Genomic DNA, 20,811 nt, shown 5'->3' with positions numbered 1-20,811 from the left:
CTCACTATGCTCTCTTAATGATTATTTTTTTTGTTTTTATGTTTGTTTAATATTTTTCTTTAATTCGTATTGTTTATTGTTTTATTGAAACTCTTATTTGGAATTTTTTGGTAATTTTTCTTCGTATTTGCAAAAGTGATTTCAATGAAGTTTCGACAGTTTTGCTCGACTATTTAATCATGTTATTTATTTTCTATTGCTATTTGATGCTCTCCATTCGCTGTCTAATTCGGTTTCTCTAAGTCTTTTGTCTGAATGCCCCGCGGCTGTTTCCCCAAACTTGCGGCAAACTTTTCGACTGCCAGTCAATGAGCAGACAGACAGTCAGTGTTGCCTGATGCGATTAGGGGCGAACGGAAAACCTTGCTGCAAAGTCTTGCACATATGTGGAAGCACGCACACCCACGCACATCCAGGCAGACAACTTCAAAGATTACACAGATAATTAATAAAATTAAACCGAAAAAGCACTCAACGCTGCCAGCATTCACAGTCGCACTCGCCGTCGCAGTCACAGTCAGAGTCACAATGGTAGTCACAGTCACTGTGCATCGGAGCATTGAGGCCAATTGGTTGACCAACATTAGGCAACCGCAGGCAAGTCAGGGCTGCCTCGCTTGGTCAGCTGCTGGTCGCATTAATTACAAACCAATGGCCGCAAAACTTGTCTGTGTGTGTGAGAGAGAGAGAGAGAGGGAAAGTAAGAGAGTGAGAGACACATACACAGCATAATGGTTAGCTATTTGTTGGGCATCCAGTTAGAGTTCGTATAGGTAAATTACTTGTTCGCATCTTTAATTTGTGTTAATTTATGAAACTCATTATGTGGCCACGGGTGGCACAAGTTGCGCAAGTTGTGCGTGCCACGAGCCACAAAAGCCGCAATAGAAGTGGCCAAGAGCCACAGCAACTGCCTGCCTGCCTGCCTGCTGGCTGATCTCTTCAAAAAGTTGCCATTGCCGCTGCGTCCGAAAGTTTTCGCGTAATTTCATTTTAAGTCCTCCAAAGTTGTTAGTACTCGCAGCAGTAGCAGCAGCAGCAACGGCAGCGGCAGCCGCAGCAACAACAAGTTGCAATTGTTTTTCGTCCACGTTTCGAGTCGAGTTTTGTGGCACGACTAATGGCCTCGCCCGCCACGCCCCCTCGCTCATTATGCTTGTGATTTTTGTAGCATAAACCACGCGATGCCTAGCAATTCCACGAATTTGCACCTGCACATAAATGTGGCATAAATCCAATTAGGCGGCATAGGCAGCGCTTTAATTGACATACACCTGTCTGCACAGGTGTGTGTCGGTATGTTATGCTGTGTGGGCGTGCCAGTTCGTCTTCTGAATGGCAGTAAATGAATTGCATATGTAGGCTTTTGTTTCCACTCTCTCCTGGCTGGCTTTTGTATGAATGGGTTGCCAGGTCGTTGGGTCGTCGGGTCAGCAGTTCACCTGGTTACAGCAACACACGACTAAATCTATATCAATGTAATATATATATGTATGCATGTATGTGTGTGTAGCCACTGGCCTAGATCCCTGACATATGCCTGGTCCAGCGCGTATTTTATTTACCTAAATATTTGGCTATATTTTTTTTTTGTGGCTTAAATTTTTGCGGCTGCGTTGATTAGAAATTTACATTTTATGCCTGAATTTGAGTAATTTGTAATAAAATGCTTAAAGCTGAGATTAATTAAACTAAAAAATAAAATGCAAATTTCTATTTCATATCATTATTATTTATTTTCAATTATTATTTTATAATATTCAAAATTTTTCAGATTTAATTTGCTTTTTTTTTCAGTCAAATATTTGTTTTGAGGGCTGGAAATAAAATCACAAAAATACGTTGACTAAGTTTTTTGTGCTAGCTAAAGCTTACATAATAATAATATAAAACAATCATTTTCATTAATTTGTTATGCATACAAACAAACATTTCTAATTAGTTATATAACGCAGCTTAATGCTAATTTATTAGGTAAGACATCGTGTAAGGTAGGAACGAGTGGAGTCGCTGAGTCGCCAACATTACGCAAAGAGATTGAAACAGTTTTCAGTTAGGTCTTGTTAAAGCACCTTGACCATTCCCATTTCAAATTTACCTGTCCTAAATTTATTTCTACAAAGGTATTTTTAGCTGCTTTGCCTTAAGAATGAATTGCAGATTGAGTTTATTTAAAGTTGTCGACTTTCTTGTATAACTTAACAATTTCAGTTGTCTGTGATAAAATGTCGTTATTAATTCAGTCGATACGCCTGAAAAGCAAGTCATACTTGTTTATCAAACGATAACAAATAAAGTTATCGACTTGATGGAATAAGTCAAGAATTTAACTTATCTAGTTAAAGTATATTTCAAATTAGTGAATTATCAACAATAGCAGCAATTGCTGCACTTGATGTGACTAGAATCGGGTCGATAACTTCTGGTCCAATAGAATCTGTTAAATGACGAATCACTCAAAAGGACAATTGTTGACATATTCAGCTTTGAAATAAAGAAAATCATTAGCTCAGATTTTGTTAATAAATCGAAAATAATCGAATTTCACTTTTGGCTAAGCTTTTGCATCAGCTTCTGCCAGCCTTTGTTGCTGCTTTGTCAGACAGCAAATAAACAATAAATTGTTGCTCTGCTGTCAAGTGAATAGGTTAAAGCATCGCCCGATTGACACATTCTCGTTATTATCCAATGAATTGTTACGTTATTTGCTTATGAAATGCCTGATGAGATATTTGCCGTCGCTTGAACAAGGCAAATTCTCAGCGGCAGCTGGAAATTGTTGCAAATGCTTAAATTTTGCATTGTTCTGGAGCAAATTGCTTTGGCTACGTAATTAATATGCTCTGCTATGTCGCAATACACCTGGAATGTCTATAATAGTTATCGATTTTACGTACACGTGAGCCAAGACACAGATACCTCTCCCCAAATTCTGCCTGTCAGCTTATTATTGTTGCTGCTGCTCCTGCTGCTGCTGCTGCTCCTGCTGCTGCTGTTGTTGCGTTGTCAGCGACGTCTGCGCTGGGCATTAAATTAAAATGTCAAGTGTCGTGTTACTTCCGGGCAGCAGCCAGCGTTGCCAGACTTGCCGCCACTGGGTGCTGCCACCTTTCAAGTCAAATTGCATGCTATAAATTTTATGCCAATCAAATGAGCCTCGACACATTATGCAGCAAAAGCAAATGTTGCTGCTGCTGCTGCTGCTGCTGCTGCTGTCACTTGCTTTATTATAGTCGACATGGCCCCAAAGAAATCAAGCAAACTCTTGCCATTTCAACTTTATTTTCTTTACTTGAACCTTAAACTAAAGCTGAGTTAACTTAAAATTGATGCGGGCGCTAGTTTTCGATGTACAGAAAACTGCACTCTAGTTCTAGTATTGTATAGTATAAAATAAGTTAGCCAAAAAGTAATATATTTCATATGTTCACATGAATTTTGTGTACTTATATCTCAAATATTATATATTTAGCTGTTTTAGTCTTTAAGATATAACTTGACTTAACTGAACGTGCTTTCTACACATTTCTTTAAACAATTTCATATGGGCTGCTCTTATAATATATGTCTGTTATAGCAACAAGAATAGATCCATACAAAGCTTGCAGCTAAAGTAAAAACAACCCTAAGAACGCTTGTAACATTAGATAGGAATACAAGTGTAAATATGAAAGCATAGACAGCACCTGTCAAATATCTCGAATACTTACTTTAATTAAGAATCTTCCACAACTGCCAGTAGACTACGATGCTCATGCTATTTAAGACTAGAATTTTAAGCAACAAAAGTACATTTTTTGAATTAGTAATCAGATAAGTCCATATCTTATCGATCTAGCCCATCATCAATGTTGCCAAAGAGGAATGAAGGAAGAACTTATGCACCAAAGTTGAAGTCATCAGACCTTGTAGTCTTGGTGGTTTGCCTTTTACTCAAAATATTACAAAGAGCTTAAAAACTCTCAATATAATATTATTTTGAAATGAGCACATATATATTTGAAAACTGATTTATGCATTGCTTAAACTTACCTTCTCAGCATCTCTGCAAAAAATTCTACATAGTTTGCTCTTAAAAAATAAAAATAGTAGTGCGACTGTGTATATCGAGATCGAGCCAATGAAAGCATTTTCGATATTTTAAGCTTCCAGGCTGTGCAGTCACTACACAGAAAATTAGCTATATTATATATATATATATGTATATATATATATATATATCATTTATTTAGATATACATATATATCTAATTGATTTATGCGTTTATGCTGTATGTAAAGAGTTTTTGTAAAATAAAAAGAAATATTTGAAATTTTGTTTTTTTTTTTTGGAAATATATTTTTAATGGATTTTTGTTTGTTTTTGAAATTAAAATATTTATATATATGTTTCACTTATTTACAAATAATAAGTAGACGTAATTGTATATATATATATACGTTATATATACATATATATATATAATGTATGTGTATTTTATATATAATTCAAGATTTTTGTCGAGAGATGGGTTTCACTTGTGATGCGTTTGTTTTGTTGTAGATTTTTATTTATTTGTAGTTTTTGTTGTGGCATTTGCTTTTAAACATGGTTCGCTTAATCAATTAGCTTACTAGTTAAATTCATGTTTTGAAATTGTTTAAAATTAACTACAATTTATATATTTAAGTTGTTGTTGCTGCACGCTGCTTATTTACTTTGTATATCAAGTAAATATATACAAATTACACATGTATTTACAATTAATTCTTAGCTACAGAAAACGTACGCCTCTCCTCTACTCCTCTATCTTCTCTCTTCTTTCTTTTCATCATTTTCATTCATTTTCGCATTTCATGTGCTAGCGTCAAAAAGTTGCAAGAAAAAACAAACAAACAACGAAACAAAAAAAACAGAGTTACATAAGAAGAATGTAAATACTTAATTTAATATACATATAAAAATATATTTTCTATAATCAAAATATATATTAAAATATGTTAATAGCTTTAATTGTTTTTTTCAACTGATAAATACAATTTTTGAAAAATTTTCAATTTTAACGGAAAGCTCATGGAAATTAAATCATTTAAAGTTTCGAGTTTTTTTTTTTAATTTTTTAAATTAATTTAAAGTTGTCAAGCTGCACAGTTGTTTTTTAATTTTTCAATTATTTTTAATAATTTTTGTAAAGTTTTGAGTTTTTATAATTTACTTAAAGCAATATTTTTATATTTATTTTTTTTTACTTTATTTTTCGTTCAGTTTAAAATGTTAAAATTAATTTTTAATGTAAATTAATTTAGGTTTAAATTTGTTGTGGCAGGTCGTACTGTTATTTTTTTTTTTTAATTTTTTAATATATTTTATTTTATTTATTATTTGATTTTTAACTAAAATCATGTGTTGGAAATGCGTTCGAATCGCGCCTGGAGTCGCACGACTCGCGGCAAACAACTCTTATACGCGGCCACTAAGATACTCTTATACGCCTAAAGCTTAGACGACTACGGTGAACGGTTTTGCAGCTGCCTTACGAGAAAACACGCGTGAGATATATAATTTCTTTTGTTTTTTGCTTATTTTGTTTTGTTTTGTTTTATTTTCTATTTATTTTTTTTTAGTTTTTCTTTTTTTGAAATTTGCTCATTTCAACATTTGATGGCTTAAAATTAAGTCTCGTACGTTATCTTGCGTATGCGACTGGGACCTCTGAGCATAGGTATTACTGTACGCTCCGTTCTTGTTCTCCCTCTGCCTCGCTCTCCCCCTCGCGCGCTCTCTCTCGCTCTATCTATATAAGTAGCTCGTATTTAACATTTAGTGCATATGTGTGTGTGTGTGGGAGACTGTGTATGTGTGTGGTGTGTGTGTCGCCTTAACTAGAGCTTGGTTTGTTTGTTAATGAGAACTCGATGCCTTAAATATCGTATCATATATATATCTCGCTCTATATATATATCAATTCGTTGCCAATAAAACTCAACACACGTTAACTAGCATTTATCGTTATCGATAACGATATATGTCCATAACAAATAATAATCCAAGTAAAAAATGGCCACTGCTCAAAGTTGAGTAAATGAAAAATTGAGATTTCGTTGTAATGCTGATGGGGAGTTCATGTGTGGGTGTGTGTGTGATGGGTGTGTGTGTGTGCAGTTGATGTGTTTAATAGAGTTAGATAAGAGTGCCTTGTTGTTGTTGTTACTGTTGCTGCTGCTGTTGTGTATTTCGAGTTAAGCTTAGACAATAATTTCGCGTATGACACGGCGATTTCGAGCGTTTGGCGTTGTCGAATATTCACCCTCGAAACTGTCATCGTAGCTGAGGGACATGTGCTGCTGCGGTGGCAGCACCTCGTCCTGCTCCACCATGTGCTCCATGTTGTAGGGATTGGGCAGGCCGCTTACGTCGTGATATGGTGAATCTGCAATCAAATTTATTTTAAATTAGTTTCGAAACACACAAAACTTAAGACTCATGCGCAAACAATTAAAAACTGAGAACCAAAATCAAATAGAAAATTAATGGGGAAGCAAGAGAAAGCAGAACTGTAAACAAACACACGATGAACTCAACTCAACTGAACTGTGGGCGGCTGTGTGGGCGTGTCAACAGGCAAAAAAAAAGTGCAAATGAAAATGAAAATGAAAATGAAAGTTAAAAACAGAACAGAATGTAACATCATCGTGGTCAAGGATTTGTTGTTGGCTCGTGGTGTCCTTGGCATTAAAACTTACTTCAGCCTGCGCGCTCCGTTAGAGCGTAACATCCTGAATGATGTCCGCTGTGCGTTTTTTAATGTTTAATATTTCGTTTATATTATGAGTTTATTTTTGATGTATTACAGAGAGGCAAAGACATGTGTGTGAGAAGAGAGAAAGCCGAAAATGGTTAGCGAAATTCGTTTGATTTGCATAGCTTAACTTACGTCTAGCTGTGTGAGTGTATGTGTGTGTGTGTGTGTGCGAGAGTGTCTCTGTGTAGGTGTGCAGCTACTTATTGACTACAAGTCTGAGTGGTTGGCCTGGAATGAGCTCAAGCAAGCTGATAACACACGCACTCACTCAATTCAAACAGAGTTTATTTGCAGATAATTAAAAACGGGGCGTATACTTAATATCAGTAAGCGAATTCAGGCAACTCGACTTCAGAATTAACAAGAATTCACAGTTCGTTCAAAAATAGCTCAAGTTACCAATGTCGGCGTATACTTAATATGTATATTGTAATTGATTAGAGCAAGGCGTATACTTAATATTCAAAAGAGATTTTAATAAACTGAGCTTCACGCTTCACAAGAATACTTAAGAGTTTTTAACTGTTTACAGACACCGACAGCTCGAATTACAATCAAGCAATGGCAACACGTGGCGTATACTTAATATTTTAATAAAAGCTAAGCGAAATGGACCTGACTGTTGTTAAGCCTAAAAGTGATTTCAGTAAAAGTTGTTTCCTCTTTCCCCAATCAATCAAGCGCTCCTCGAACAGCAGTTTAAAGACAATCGAGTAAACACCACAATATTTATAGGATTCTTTAAAAGCTTCAAGTTCCATTCATCAATCAATCAATGTGTAAGAGAGTATTATGAGTCATTCAGACAGATAGAATAGCGTGGATTCTAGAGCTTTATGTGAATGGATCAAATGTTTTAAGTGCCTAAGACAGAGAGACTTGTTAAGAATCTATCATCTATCATCTATCATCTATCATCTATCATCTAGCAGCGAGCAGCGAGGAGCGAGCAGCGAGCAGCGAGCAGCGAGCAGCGAGCACCGAGCAGCGAGCAGCGAGGAGCGAGCAGCGAGCAGCGAGCAGCGAGCAGGGAGCAGCGAGCAGCGAGGAGCGAGCAGCGAGCAGCGAGCAGCGAGCAGCGAGCAGCGAGCAGCGAGCAGCGAGGAGCGAGCAGCGAGCAGCGAGCAGCGAGCAGCGAGCAGCGAGCAGCGAGCAGCGAGCAGCGAGCAGCGAGCAGCGAGCAGCGAGCAGCGAGCAGCGAGCAGCGAGCAGCGAGCAGCGAGCAGCGAGCAGCGAGGAGCGAGCAGCGAGCAGCGAGCAGCGAGCAGCTAGCAGCGAGCAGCGAGCAGCGAGCAGCGAGCAGCGAGCAGCGAGGAGCGAGCAGCGAGCAGCGAGCAGCGAGCAGCGAGCAGCGAGCAGCGAGCAGCGAGCAGCGAGCAGCGAGCAGCGAGCAGCGAGCAGCGAGCAGCGAGCAGCGAGCAGCGAGCTATCATCTATCATCTATCATCTATCATCTATCATCTATCATCTATCATCTATCATCTATTCATCTATCATCTATCATCTATCATCTATCATCTATCATCTATCTATCTATCATCTATCTATCTAGCATCTATCAGCTATCATCTATCATCTATCATCTATCATCTATCATCTATCATCTATCATCTATCATCTAGCATCTATCATCTATCATCTATCATCTATCATCTATCATCTATCATCTATCATCTATCATCTATCATCTATCATCTATCATCTATCATCTATCATCTATCATCTATCATCTATCATCTATCATCTACATCTATCATCTATCCATCTATCATTATCATCTATCATCATCTCTATCATCTATAATATATCATCGTATCATCTATCATATATCATCTATCATATATCTCTATCAAACTATCAACTATCATCTATCATCATCATCTATATATATCATCTATCATTCTATCATATCTATCATCTATCATCTCATCTATATCTATCATCTATCATCTATCATCTATCATCTATCATCTATCATCTATTATCTATCATTTATCAGTATCCTCTATCATCATCATCTCATCATCATCATTATCATCTATCTACCATCTATCATCTATATATATCATCTATCATTATCATCTTATTATCATCATTCTATACTATCATCTATCATCTATCATCTTCATCTTCATCTAGCATCTATCATCTATCATCTATCATCTATCATCTATCATCTATCATCTATCATCTATCATCTATCACTCTATCATCTATCATCTATCATCTATTAGCTATCATCTATCATCTATCATCTATCATCTATCATCTATCATCCTATCATCTATCATCTATCATCTATCATCTATCATCTATCATCTATCATCTATCATCTATCATCTATCATCTATCATCTATCATCTATCATCTATCATCTATCATCTATCATCTATCATCTATCATCTATCATCTAGCATCTATCTTCTATCATCTATCTTGTATCTTTCATCCAGCATCTACGACAATGTGAGATCTCATCTAGCTGTGCATATAGCATATATATAGCTATGCTTTCGGGTCGCGCATCAGTCTGAACTTTAATTGAATAAAATGTTCTCAAAAATGGCGCTCTGATGCTTCGCTTATCCTGAACTTGCAACAAGATATTTCTGTGGCTATCGCGAGGCTTTGCATAAGCTGCCTGCCTCCTCTTTGGCGCCTCTTTTGCCATTCGATTTTATTTTTATTTAAAAGCAGCTTAAAATTGTCAGCGATTGCCCTTTGCAGTTGCTGCTGATGCATGTTGCATGTTGCATGCTGCATGTGGTTTGTTGCCCATGGCGCTGACTAGCCTACGAACAATTCTTTTTGTTTGCCAGCTGACTGGCTGACTGGCTGTTTGGCTGTTTGGCTGCCTGTCCGCCCGCCTCGTTGGTTGGCTGCTAACGAGCAGCGCTTGTTATAAAATTAATTACAATTCAATGCAGTTGTTGTTGTTGTTCTTGTTGTTGTTGTTGTTCTTTGAGCTGCAAATTGGAATTGAATGTCAACAACGGGGCAGGCATGGGCGTGGCTTGGCCACAGCTCAAAATTACATTTGCAATCCTCAGGGTCAGAGGCCTAAAGTGCAGCTGCAAATATATGCCGCAGGCTATTGACCGTAAACCGGAACACGGTTCAGCTCTCGCTCCTCGGGGAGTGTGTCTCTCTCTGTGTGTGGGTGTGTGTGTAAACAGCGCATTAATTTTGAATCACAGGCGTCGCAGGCACAACGACATCTTTGTCCACAAATTGTTGCATATTTAAGCGGGCCGCAGCGGCGCTGCTTAAAATGCTTAACTCAAATTGCAAATGTGAGTCAAAAAGGTTTTCTTTATTCCCCTCTCTGCCCATCCCTCACCAACTCTCTCTGTCTCTTTCTCTTTGCCAAATCGTTGGAAAATTTATTGGAATTTGAATTTCAAAAACGAAATCGCCGCATTGAAATGTGTCGCCACCTCAACCCAACCCACCTCTCTCCCCTAGCCCTCCCGCTTTTGGCCAAATACCAATGTGTGTTAGCGTTTTTCGGCTTGCCAAACACACTCACACAGGCGCTCACATGCCGCACATACAAATATAAAACGGTAAATCCTTTTTAACAACTGCTCTTTAACATGCCCAAACAGAGTCAGCCTCTCGCAGCGAGGGGCGTGCGAAAATTTCTAAGCGCGTTTGTCGGCATCTGCATAAACTTGACCCAAAAAAAAAAGAAACCAGTAGCAAATGGCCAGAAGAGCAGCAGAAAGGATGCAAGCGAAAGCAGGCCAAAAAGTCAGCGAAGGGAAAAAGAGTGAAAGGGAAAAAAGTGAATCCGCTTTTCGTTTCAATGTTTTTCTTTTCATTTTACATTTCCCATTTTCTTCTTGCTCTAAGAATTTTCTTTAGATTTTTTTCAACTCTTTAGGATTTCCCTTCAGGTTTTCTCTTTGCTTTCGTTGCGTGCCATCGTATTTTATGGCCAATACGTGAGCTGTGCGTATTATGCGCATAACTTTATGCATGCCACGCCTACTCACACACACACACACACATGCACAACATATATAGTGCTGGGCTTTTTCGACTACATTTTCGTGTTTTTTGTGCTATTTTTCAATTTGGCTGTGAGAGCTCTGAAATCGAATCGACTTGAAACAACTTAATCGTTTTTGCGTTAAGCATACGCACTGCTGGACAGTTTGTCTATCTAGTAATGCCCTGTAGAGCAGTTGCAATGGGGTATGATGAACTGGTGAGCAAGCTTGTAACGTTTTCCAGGGTATATATACAAAGAAAGCCCTATGAATATATTTATTTAGGTATTTATATAATCAAACTCTTCTTTAGTATTTATCTGGTATTTTTTCAAGTATTTTTGTTGTTGCGGCAATTGACGTCAAATAAATAATGTCAAGTCTCATTCTGTTTCTTCAGCAACAGCTTATCATATTTATTGTAAAGTATTTTTTAAGTATTTTTTTTAGTATTTTTTGGTATTTCTTGGTTTGATTGAAAATACATTTGTGAAGCTCTTCTGCCTTTTCAGCAACAATTAACTACGTTTCTAGTTTAATATTTTCTAGTATTTTTTATGTATTATTTTGCGAAGTTTCATAATATATAAACCTATAAATATATCAGACTATATACATACGAGTATAAGACTATATTAAAGTATACCCTGTAAACTATTTTGAGCCATGTGTATGCCCTGTAAGCTAGTAAATAATTTACGGAATACTCTATATATATGTATATCTATATATTCAATTGCAGGGTAACTCTTAACACAGTTTTCACAATGCAATCTATACTCATATGGCAACTGTTTTATTTTCCATCGCTTCTGTTTGACTTCTTCATGCAAATTTAGCTGCCCGCCCCAAGGCTCGGTCTCACTCTCTCCCTCTCTACTGGTCTCTAAGCTCGTAATAACCCGTTTTTTCTTGCCATTCGTATGAGTAAATTTTTCAAAAATGTCGAAAGTAAACAAATTGCAGCCGAGTTTAGCCACAGACCAAACACAGACACACACAGAGCAGAGCAGAGCCGAGTCGAGTCGCTTATCATTGTTGCCTCTTCTACTCCTTTTCATTTTTTTTCACTCACAAATCCACTTAGTGTGTGTTTAGTCTCGACTCGACTCAGAGTCTTTCGCCAACTCATGATTTATGCGAGCTTAAGCAGTCACCTCCCACCTCCTCTCAGCTCCTGCGGATGTGTGATTTTATGGCGCTTTGAATAAGTTGTGCGTCACTCGACGTTGGCAACATTTATTGGCTGGCCTAAAAGCCAAATGCACTATTTTATGGCCACTATCCAAGGTGCTGCACAACTTAAGCAAACGCACATCAAGTCAAGAGTTATTGGCCATACGATTAGCATGATTAGAGGTGTCTTAACTCTATGGAAGCAATTTCAATGTGCAGAGCGTGAAACTTGACTTGGCATATAAATCTGTTGTATACATATGAATAGCTAGTTGCGTCTAGTTGCTACTAAAGCTGTGTTATAGAAGGATTGCCATGCTCGAATATTGAGTGAGAAGAGTATATGGGTTTTGTTAAATATTCCAGCTGAGACCTTAACTTAGGTACAAAGCGGTTTATATCAGACAACAAATCTTACTAAGATCATCTTATGTTCCTGATATATATCTATCTATTGTATTGAAACAAAAAAAAGCTTTTATTGTTTTATATTTTTATATTTAATTTTGCTAAAATATTTCAAACCTCAACTCCATGATAAATCTTATAATTAGCCAAATTTTTTAAGATTTAAGACAATCTTAAATAAAATAGAGTCCAGCTCAGAAGTTTTCGTTGCATCTTGGCCATATCTTTTAGTTTTCGTTCATCTGCAACTTGAGCTATTCAAACTCCTCTTGCCCTCATCCTCTCAATATTCAGACTTCCCATGCAATCAAGGCAAAACTTGATCCACATATAAATGCTATTTCACAGCTTCCACTTAATGCGAATGAGTCCACAAAAAATTTGTCGCACAATCTATGCAAACACTCTTTTCACACACACGCACAGAAATTCTTTTGTTTTGCCAGCTTTTAGAGAATGTTTTAACTTCTTCTTCTGCTTCTCTCTGTATGCTCTGTAATATAAACTCTGCATGTGTTTGCATAAACTAAAAGAGAGAAGAGCGAGAAAATCTCTGCTTTATGCGTCTCAATTTTAAAATCTCTTTTTTGTTGTTGCTGATAAATTGCTTAAGTGTTTGGATAACATCCCAATTGTTGGCGCATATGGAATTTTGCTATGCGTTAACTCTTGCGAGTTTACTGTGCATGAATGAAATTTTTCAAAAAATTTATAAATATAAAAAGTTGTGTTTTAATTGCAAATTTAATGTTCCTTTCGTTTTTTATTTAATAAATCTTTGATTGTTAAAAAGCAGTTTCAACATTTTATGAAATAAAAATTAAATGTATTTATTATAAACAAATAAAAATTAAGCAGCACAAAATTTCTTTTAAATTTTTCAACTATTATTTCCTATTAAAAATTTATCTCTGAATAACATTTTCATTGGAAACATAAAGGTGTTCAAATTCAATAGAAATTTTGTGGCAAGTTATTTTTATTTTTTTATATAATATTTTAGATAATATTTTTTTTTCTAAATTTTTTTCATATTGAAATTTGATTATTTTTAATTATTAAAGCATTATTTAATAAATTTGACTGCGTTTTCTTTTATTTTTTGATCAATTTTAATTTTCTTGATTTACTTTAAAAATTGCCTCAAAAGCTTACAGCTTAAATTCCATTGGAGCATTTTCAAGCCAAAAAAATATGCTTTTAGCCATCATCTTTCATCGGTCCACATTCGTCTCAGTTGTGTTTTTTCGCTCTCGCTGATTTAATGATGAATTAAGCTTCATGTGCCAAAATGCGCCAGCAACTGACACAGAAGTCTGCATAATCAATCAGTTAAGCGCCCCGCTCAGCCCAACCCCTTATGGATCTCACTTCATCTTAACCACAAAATAGAAGAAAAACCGACAGAAAAAAAACATTCTTTTTTCTGCTTACGTCGTCTTTTGCTGCCGCAGATTTGCGCTCGCCTCGCTTTGCGCCACGCCCTTGCCCTTCTATCCATTTACCCCTGGCCCAACGCCTAGCTCTTAATGCAGCAGCTGCTTTCGCACTGGCACAAAAGTCAGTTCAGCTCAGCTGCAGCTTTGCAGCTTCACTTGGCAAGTGTAAAAGCTTTTAAACATGTTGCCACACACACATGGACACACACACACAAATGCACGCAGCTGTGCATAAGCTGACACATCAATGTAATGAAGATGTATTTGCATATTGTAGCACTGTCAATGTACCCCTACCCCCTCTGATAGCACCTACTTTTACTAACTTCCTGACTTGCCACACACACACGCGCGCACACACATGCACACATACAGCCACAGCTTTTAGTTGCTTTTGCTTTTGCTTTTGACGGCACTCGTGGGGCGTTTCCTGCTGCATTTTATTGACATGCATGTGGCTCTCTCTTTCTGTATGTGTTTGTGGGTATGTGTGTGTGTGTGTGTGTGTGAACAACTGGCACGCTGCTTATATGGCAGTTTGACATTTGCGAGCTGGCTGTTATTGTTGTTGTTTTTGTTGCGCATTTCTTAGTTTTGGCGCAGAACAAAAAATGTTTTTTTTTTGCGTTTAACCGCCGAGTGTAGCGAGTGGGCGTGGTCAGTGTTTTGTTATGCAACAACAGCCGCAAAATTGCTGTATTTGTGTTATGCTTTTGCATTTTATACGTACGCACGAACGCACACCCACACACACAGACAGAGTCAGAGACGGAGGCAGAGAGCGACACGCATTACAAATAACAAAATTTTAAGCATGGACACCAAGGCAACAACAACAACAACAACAGCAGCGGCAACAACAATAACAATAAGCATAGCGCGTCTGCCACATCCTGTTTTTCGTCCTGCCGCAGTCGGGCAATAAAAACCCGCAACATGTCGAAAAAAATGCCATTTTCGTTGTTGTTGTTTCTGTTTATATGTATTTTTTCGGCTGTGCTCGCTCATAAACCGTAAAGATAACACAAATACAGCACACATGCGGCTTACACACACACCCCCACCCACGCACACACACACACGCACACAGACCGCATAGTTGTACCAAGGGGTAGAGCTCGCGCCAGAGCAAGAGCAATATCATCACGCATACGCCCCGTTGCACGCCGCGCACCTCGACCCTTGTTTTCTGATGCCCTGCACTTAAGAGCTTAACAAAAAGGGCTCGGCTGAAGTGCATGGCACTAGAAAATGATGCTGCACACACTCTGTTATTTTGTATGTGTCGAAGAATGTCTTGATTTTTACGCCTACTCAGACTCCGTTTTAGTTTCTTTTATTTAGCTACGTTTAAAGCGAAGTGCTGCGCTTTTCATAATCAAACCACAGCTGTTTTGTCTCTTGCAATCCTCTAATAATTGCATCACACTCTCTTGCCCTCAAGCCTCACTTCTTGTGCGCATTTTACATTTTTTTTTTTTTTTTTTTTTTTTTTTTTTTTTTTTTTTTTTTTTTTTTTTTTTTTTTTTTTTATCTTTATTTTGTTGCAGCTTATTGTCTTAGACTCTATAGCGCATTTAGCTCTAAACCTTAACTAATGGGAGGGCAGATATGCCAATTATTCTGCACTTGTAGCTACTATCTTAATTAGTTCTAATATTGTCTAGAGGATGCAATCTCTTCAGTCTTCGCCTATTGTTGTTTATAGCCAGGTTGCTTGCGAGATGGTTAGGATGCGCTGCAAGTCTGTCCGCGTATCTTGAACTGTGTCGCCCAATGAGTTCAGCAACTGTGGGAATTGCTAAATCCCTATGTAAGACTGAGTTTCTTACAAACCAGCTGGCTCCAGTCCATCTGCGTAGTGCTTTATTCTGCAGGGTCTGAATTTTGTTCCTTGTAGTCTTCGCCGAGGAGCCCCATAGAGAGATACCATATACGAAGGTTGGGACAACTATTGCCTTGTAGATGGCGGCCTTGCTGCTGTAAGACAACTTGCTTGAAGCTCTCAGCATCCAGTCGAGGGTTTTTAGCTTGCTTTTGCATTTTGAGGTTACTTGACTTATGTGCGCTTTAAAAGTCAGCCTTCTGTCAAGAGTGATACCAAGGTACTTTACTTTTGAGGCTTTGGGAATAGTGGGCCCCAATGCAACGCTTGGGCAATCTCCTCTTCTAGTGGCGAAGGTAGTATGTACAGACTTTTGTGCATTAATGGTGATACACCACCGTTTTGCCCAGCGTCCGAAAGAGTCCAGATATTTTTGTAGTGAGTCTGAAGCTTCTTGCGCAGATACGTGACGTGATAAGATGGCGGTGTCATCTGCATAGGTCGCTATGAGTACTGCATCTGTACTTCCTATATTTGGCTCGGGAGTTGGCATATCTCCTGTGAATAAAGTATAAAGTGTTGGGCCTAGAACACTACCCTGTGGTACTCCAGCCATAATTGGTCTAGTCAAGGATACTGCTTGCCCCCTTGACACTTGGAAGGTTCTTCCAATAAGGTATGAGGATAGCAACGCGAAAAATGGGGCTGGAAGGGTGGTCCTCACTTTCTGCAGCAGTCCCAGGTGCCAAACTCGATCAAACGCCTGTTTGATGTCTAAAAAGACGGCAGAGCAGTACATCTTTTCTTCAAAGGCTCCAAGGATATGGTGCACAACTCTGTGAACCTGTTCCGGTGTTCCATGCTGTCTCCTGAAGCCAAACTGATGGTTTGGAATGGCCTCCTGGCGTCCCAGATGTGTCAGTACTCGTTCCAGAAATATTCTTTCGAATATTTTGGAGAGTACTGGCAACAGGCTAATTGGTCTGTACGACTCAATTTCTCCCACGGGTTTGCCAGGCTTAGGAATCATCACAATCACGGCGCGCTTCCAGCAGGCTGGAAAGTGCCGGATGCGGAGCATGGCGTTGTACACCATAGTTATGTAGTCTATGGTGGAGTCAGGCAGTGCTCTAAGGACTCTGCCGTTTATTAGATCATATCCAGGGGATTTTTTTGCCTTCACTCTTCTGATGTGTTCAAGAACCTCTTCTTTTGTACATCCAGTTATCTGGTCTTCAGCTGGGAGGGGCGAGAGAACGATGTCTTCTGTTGCTTCGATTTCTGAGGCCTCTGCGGTAATCACCGGCGTGAATTGGTCTTGAAGGTGGTTTGCAAAAGCCTCAGCTTGAGCTTCGTCACCAATGTGCCAGGAACCAGAAATGCTCCGAATGGGATGTCGACGTATTGGCTGCCGTTTGAGCTTTCTTGTAAATTTCCATAATTGAAACTCTGCGTCAGTGGGCGATTCAGCTCGTACCAGCGCATCGCTGATACACCTCTTTTGAAGCAGGGCGAGAGCAGCTTTAAGATGCCTCGTGGCTTCGTTGTACGTGGATTTGGCATCAGGCGTGCGTAATCTTAACCAGCGTCTCCTGGCCCATCTTTTGTGTATTAGTAGGTGTTGGGCCTCCAAGGTGAGGGGGATGTTGTACGGAGACTGTTGTCTTGTTTGGCAAGATGGTGGGGCGGCTTGGTGCGCAGCTTTGACTATTTCTTCCTGCAGTTTGTTTGCTGCGTAGTCCACGTCTTCAGGAGTGTTAAGTTCCATTTCTATGTGCAAAGAGTAATGGAGCTCGCGCCTAAAGACTCCTAAATCTGATCCTGCTGGCAGTAGTTGTTTCCTAATGGGCAAGGGCTGTGGCTGCGCGTGGATTGTGACTATTAGTGGCAGGTGGTCAGAGGATAGGTCCAAGGATTCTTCAATGGTCAATTGCCGGTCACAGATGCCTTTGTAGACAGCGAAGTCGATTGCCGAGGGCCTGTGTCCATTAATTGGGTAACGGGTGGGGGCTCCAGTCGCCAATATGCTGAATTGTAAGTTTTGAATCGCCTCAAATATGACTTCTCCGCGACGATTCGCACTATTGCTTCCCCAAAATGGGTGCCATCCATTCCAGTCGCCGCCGATGAGGGTCTTATTCAACCTTTGGCCTAGAACCTGTTCCATGTGATGATCACACAGACCAGTGTTTGGCGGAAGATAAATTGACGCAACTTCGATCGCTCCAATAGACGTAGGCAGGGTGATGGCTGAGACCTGCATTGTTGCGTTGCAAATTGACAGTAAAGGTGTATGCGGTATTGTTGCTCGTATGAGGATTGAGGATCCACCAAAGCAGTTTGCTCCTTCACCATGAGCCTGATAGTGTTCGTATCCGAAAATTTGTGTAGTGGGGCACTCATGAGTTTCTGTTATTAACATTATATCTATGTTTTCTTGTGAGAGAAACGCAGCCAGTTCCTGAGTCTTGTTTCTCAGGCCATTGGCGTTCCAGATACCCACACGTAAAGCCATTATTTGTAGGCAAGCTTGGTTATGATGGCCATTAAACTGTTTAGCATGGTTGCTTGTTGGGATTGTACTTCTCGCATCGCTTTGAGCTCGGCATTAATTGCGTCAAACTGACGTTGTTGTTGCTGAAGCATTTCAGTGAACAAAGTGTCACTTGTGGTATTCTTATTTGACGGTCCACCTCTAGCGGCCTGTGCGTAAGAAACACCACTAATAGGCGTTGCAAAGCTCGTGGCTTGGGTAATGCTCCGGGGCCTTGTAATTTCGGAAGCAGTACTCGGACCCGTAGACGGTGTTTGTGTGGGACTCCTTTTTTGTGCTGGGGATTGCAATTTGCGCAACCGCTTGTATACTTGGCAGCCCTTATAGTTGGCTGGGTGCTGTAACTCACAGTGCACACAAGTTGGTGCCTGGTCCTTTTCGCGGGTGCAGTCTTTGGATGCGTGTTTCCCGGCGCAACGCACACACCTGGGAGCTTTGTGGCAGTAGCGTTGTGTGTGTCCAAATTCTTGACAGCGATGGCATTGTGTCAGGTCGTTGTATCTTCTTGGCAGTTCCACTGTGCAGCGTTGCCTGCAGACAACTCGAATGTCCAAAATTTCTTTGTTGTTGGGGGCCTGAGCCACGTCAACAAAAAATATATTTAGCGGTGTTTTGTCCATACGGCTCAGTGGGTTGTGCACATTTGTAATTGTGTGGCCTTTGGTTTCCAATTCCTTTTTAATTAGTGTTGTATCAGTGCTGGAGTGAAGCCCTTTGAACACGACTCTATATGGTTTGTCCTCCTTAAGCTGGTAGCAGTGGAACTCCAATTCCAGCTTAGTAAAGTGGTCTATAACTCTGCGATAGTCCTCACTGCATTGGGTTAATACACCTATGTTATTCTTCTTTGGCTTAATTACGTATGATTTAGCATCAATTACTTTATCTATTATCTGTTGAAGTAGGGCCACAGACTTGATGTTTGGACACCATATGGGGGGCGGACGAGGTTTCGGTGTAGTTTGCTGGTCGGTCAATACTGGGGCTTCTGGAGCTACAGGTGATTCGCTGTAGTCTTCATCTTCTTCTACGAGCAGTGAAAATCGATTTTCTGATATTAATGCTGCATTGCTGGTGCTTGGTTCGTCGAAGATGAGCCTTTTCTTGATGGTTTTTGGTGAATTTGGCTGTTTACGTTTCGTGTTTTTGTTGTTAGTGATGCCTTGCACGGAGGCGATATCTATTTTTGAGTTTATTGGCATGATGGAGGCTTGCCTATTTGCCATCACAACGTTAAGCTGGGCTTGCATTTCTGCATTTACCTTTACAGCTGTAGCGCGGTCATTGACATTAGATGTCATCGCGGATTGTGCTTTTGAGTGCAGGCGCACTCGCGCCAAGCGACGAAATTTCGTAAATTGCAATTAAAGCAATTGAGTTACGCGGAAGCAAGCGATAAGAAAACGCTGCGTGTGCGGTTTTTGTTGCTGTTGCGTTGAAGAATGCACCGCAAAGTTCTATTTTTAGAACTCTGCAGCAGTAGAGCTTAAGCGAAGGCTGTTCGAATTCACGTCTTTACAGGTCGAACGACTGATCGCGATTGTGATTTTTTTTACTAGAAATTTACTAGAAAATTACTATTTGCTATTGTCTTTGGTTCATTCATTCTCTTGAAGTTTTGCTTTATATCTTTCTTCTTTCATAACATAATGTTACTTAACAGATACATAATATACACTGTTATATTAACATAAAATGTTAATCTAATAAATCTGGGATGTGTTCATAAAAATAGTAGTGTAGTAATAGTAGTAGTAGTAGTAGTAGTAGTATGTGCTCACGGAAATAGTAGTATTTCAGTAGTAGTAGAATGTGTTTAAGAAAATAGTAATGTAGTATTAGTGGAATGTGTTCTTGAAAATAGTAGTAGAGTCGAAGCAAAATATGTTCATGAAAATAGTAGTATTGTAGCACTAAACTCTGTTCATAAAAATAGTAGTGAGGCTGAGCTCTAAATGTTAAACAAAGAAATTTACTGATAAACAAAATTCGAAACTTGAATTTTTATGTGATATATAAATGATGTCTTATAGCAATACTTGAGCTGAGACATCATCAAACTGAACTCTAAAAAAAGATTTTTTTTTTAATATTTCTATCTCAAAACATTTTACAGCATATCTTTAAGCTGCGCCGAGTTTTTGTTGTGCTTTCGATTTTTTTTTATTATTTTTTCTTTCTTTACTTTTTTTATTATTTATTAAATATTTTAAAGCATTTGCGTAGTACACGCCACGCAGTGACACGTCAAAGCAAAATATAAATATTTATTGTTGTTTTTCTTGGGCACGCTGAACTTTAAGCAAAAAGTTGGCTCAAAGACTTTAAGCCGAGAGCGTCAGTTGTGCAGCAGACAGAAAACAAAACAGCAAAAAAAGCCAAGATGGAACCAACAGCTAAAGCCTAACGTTGTGTCATGCTTCAAGGTTGCATACTAAGGTCAGGGGCAGACCCAGCGAGATAGAGAGAGAGAGAGAGAGACAGATATAGGTTGCTCTACACATACATAATTAGCATGAGCTTGGCTGGGCGAGTCGGGTCGACATCGTTGATATCCAAAGTGCTTAACTTGTCATAACTGAAAGTCCGAGCGAAAACACACACAACGTTTGGCCAGCTCTAACAGACCATGC

At 39.1% G+C, this 20,811-nt stretch overlaps 1 protein-coding gene across 1 annotated transcript in view; it reads right to left on the bottom strand.

Moving 5' to 3' along the window:
• Positions 1 to 5,306: 5,306 nt before the first annotated feature.
• Positions 5,307 to 20,811, bottom strand: part of LOC111602174 (hemicentin-2) — a 133,175-nt gene continuing 117,670 nt past the window's right edge. The window contains exon 8 of the mRNA XM_023319135.2: positions 5,307 to 6,409. Coding sequence (XP_023174903.1) covers positions 6,225 to 6,409 — 185 coding nt within the window. The 3' untranslated portion in view covers positions 5,307 to 6,224. The remainder of the gene's footprint in view (positions 6,410 to 20,811) is intronic.

The sequence above is a fragment of the Drosophila hydei genome, unplaced genomic scaffold (assembly GCF_003285905.1).
Source record: "Drosophila hydei strain 15085-1641.00,03,60 unplaced genomic scaffold, DhydRS2 tig00000172-arrow-pilon, whole genome shotgun sequence".
NCBI lineage: Eukaryota > Metazoa > Arthropoda > Insecta > Diptera > Drosophilidae > Drosophila > Drosophila hydei.
The sequence above is the reverse complement of the archived record's forward strand: the minus strand, read 5'-3'. Positions and strand labels throughout refer to the sequence as shown.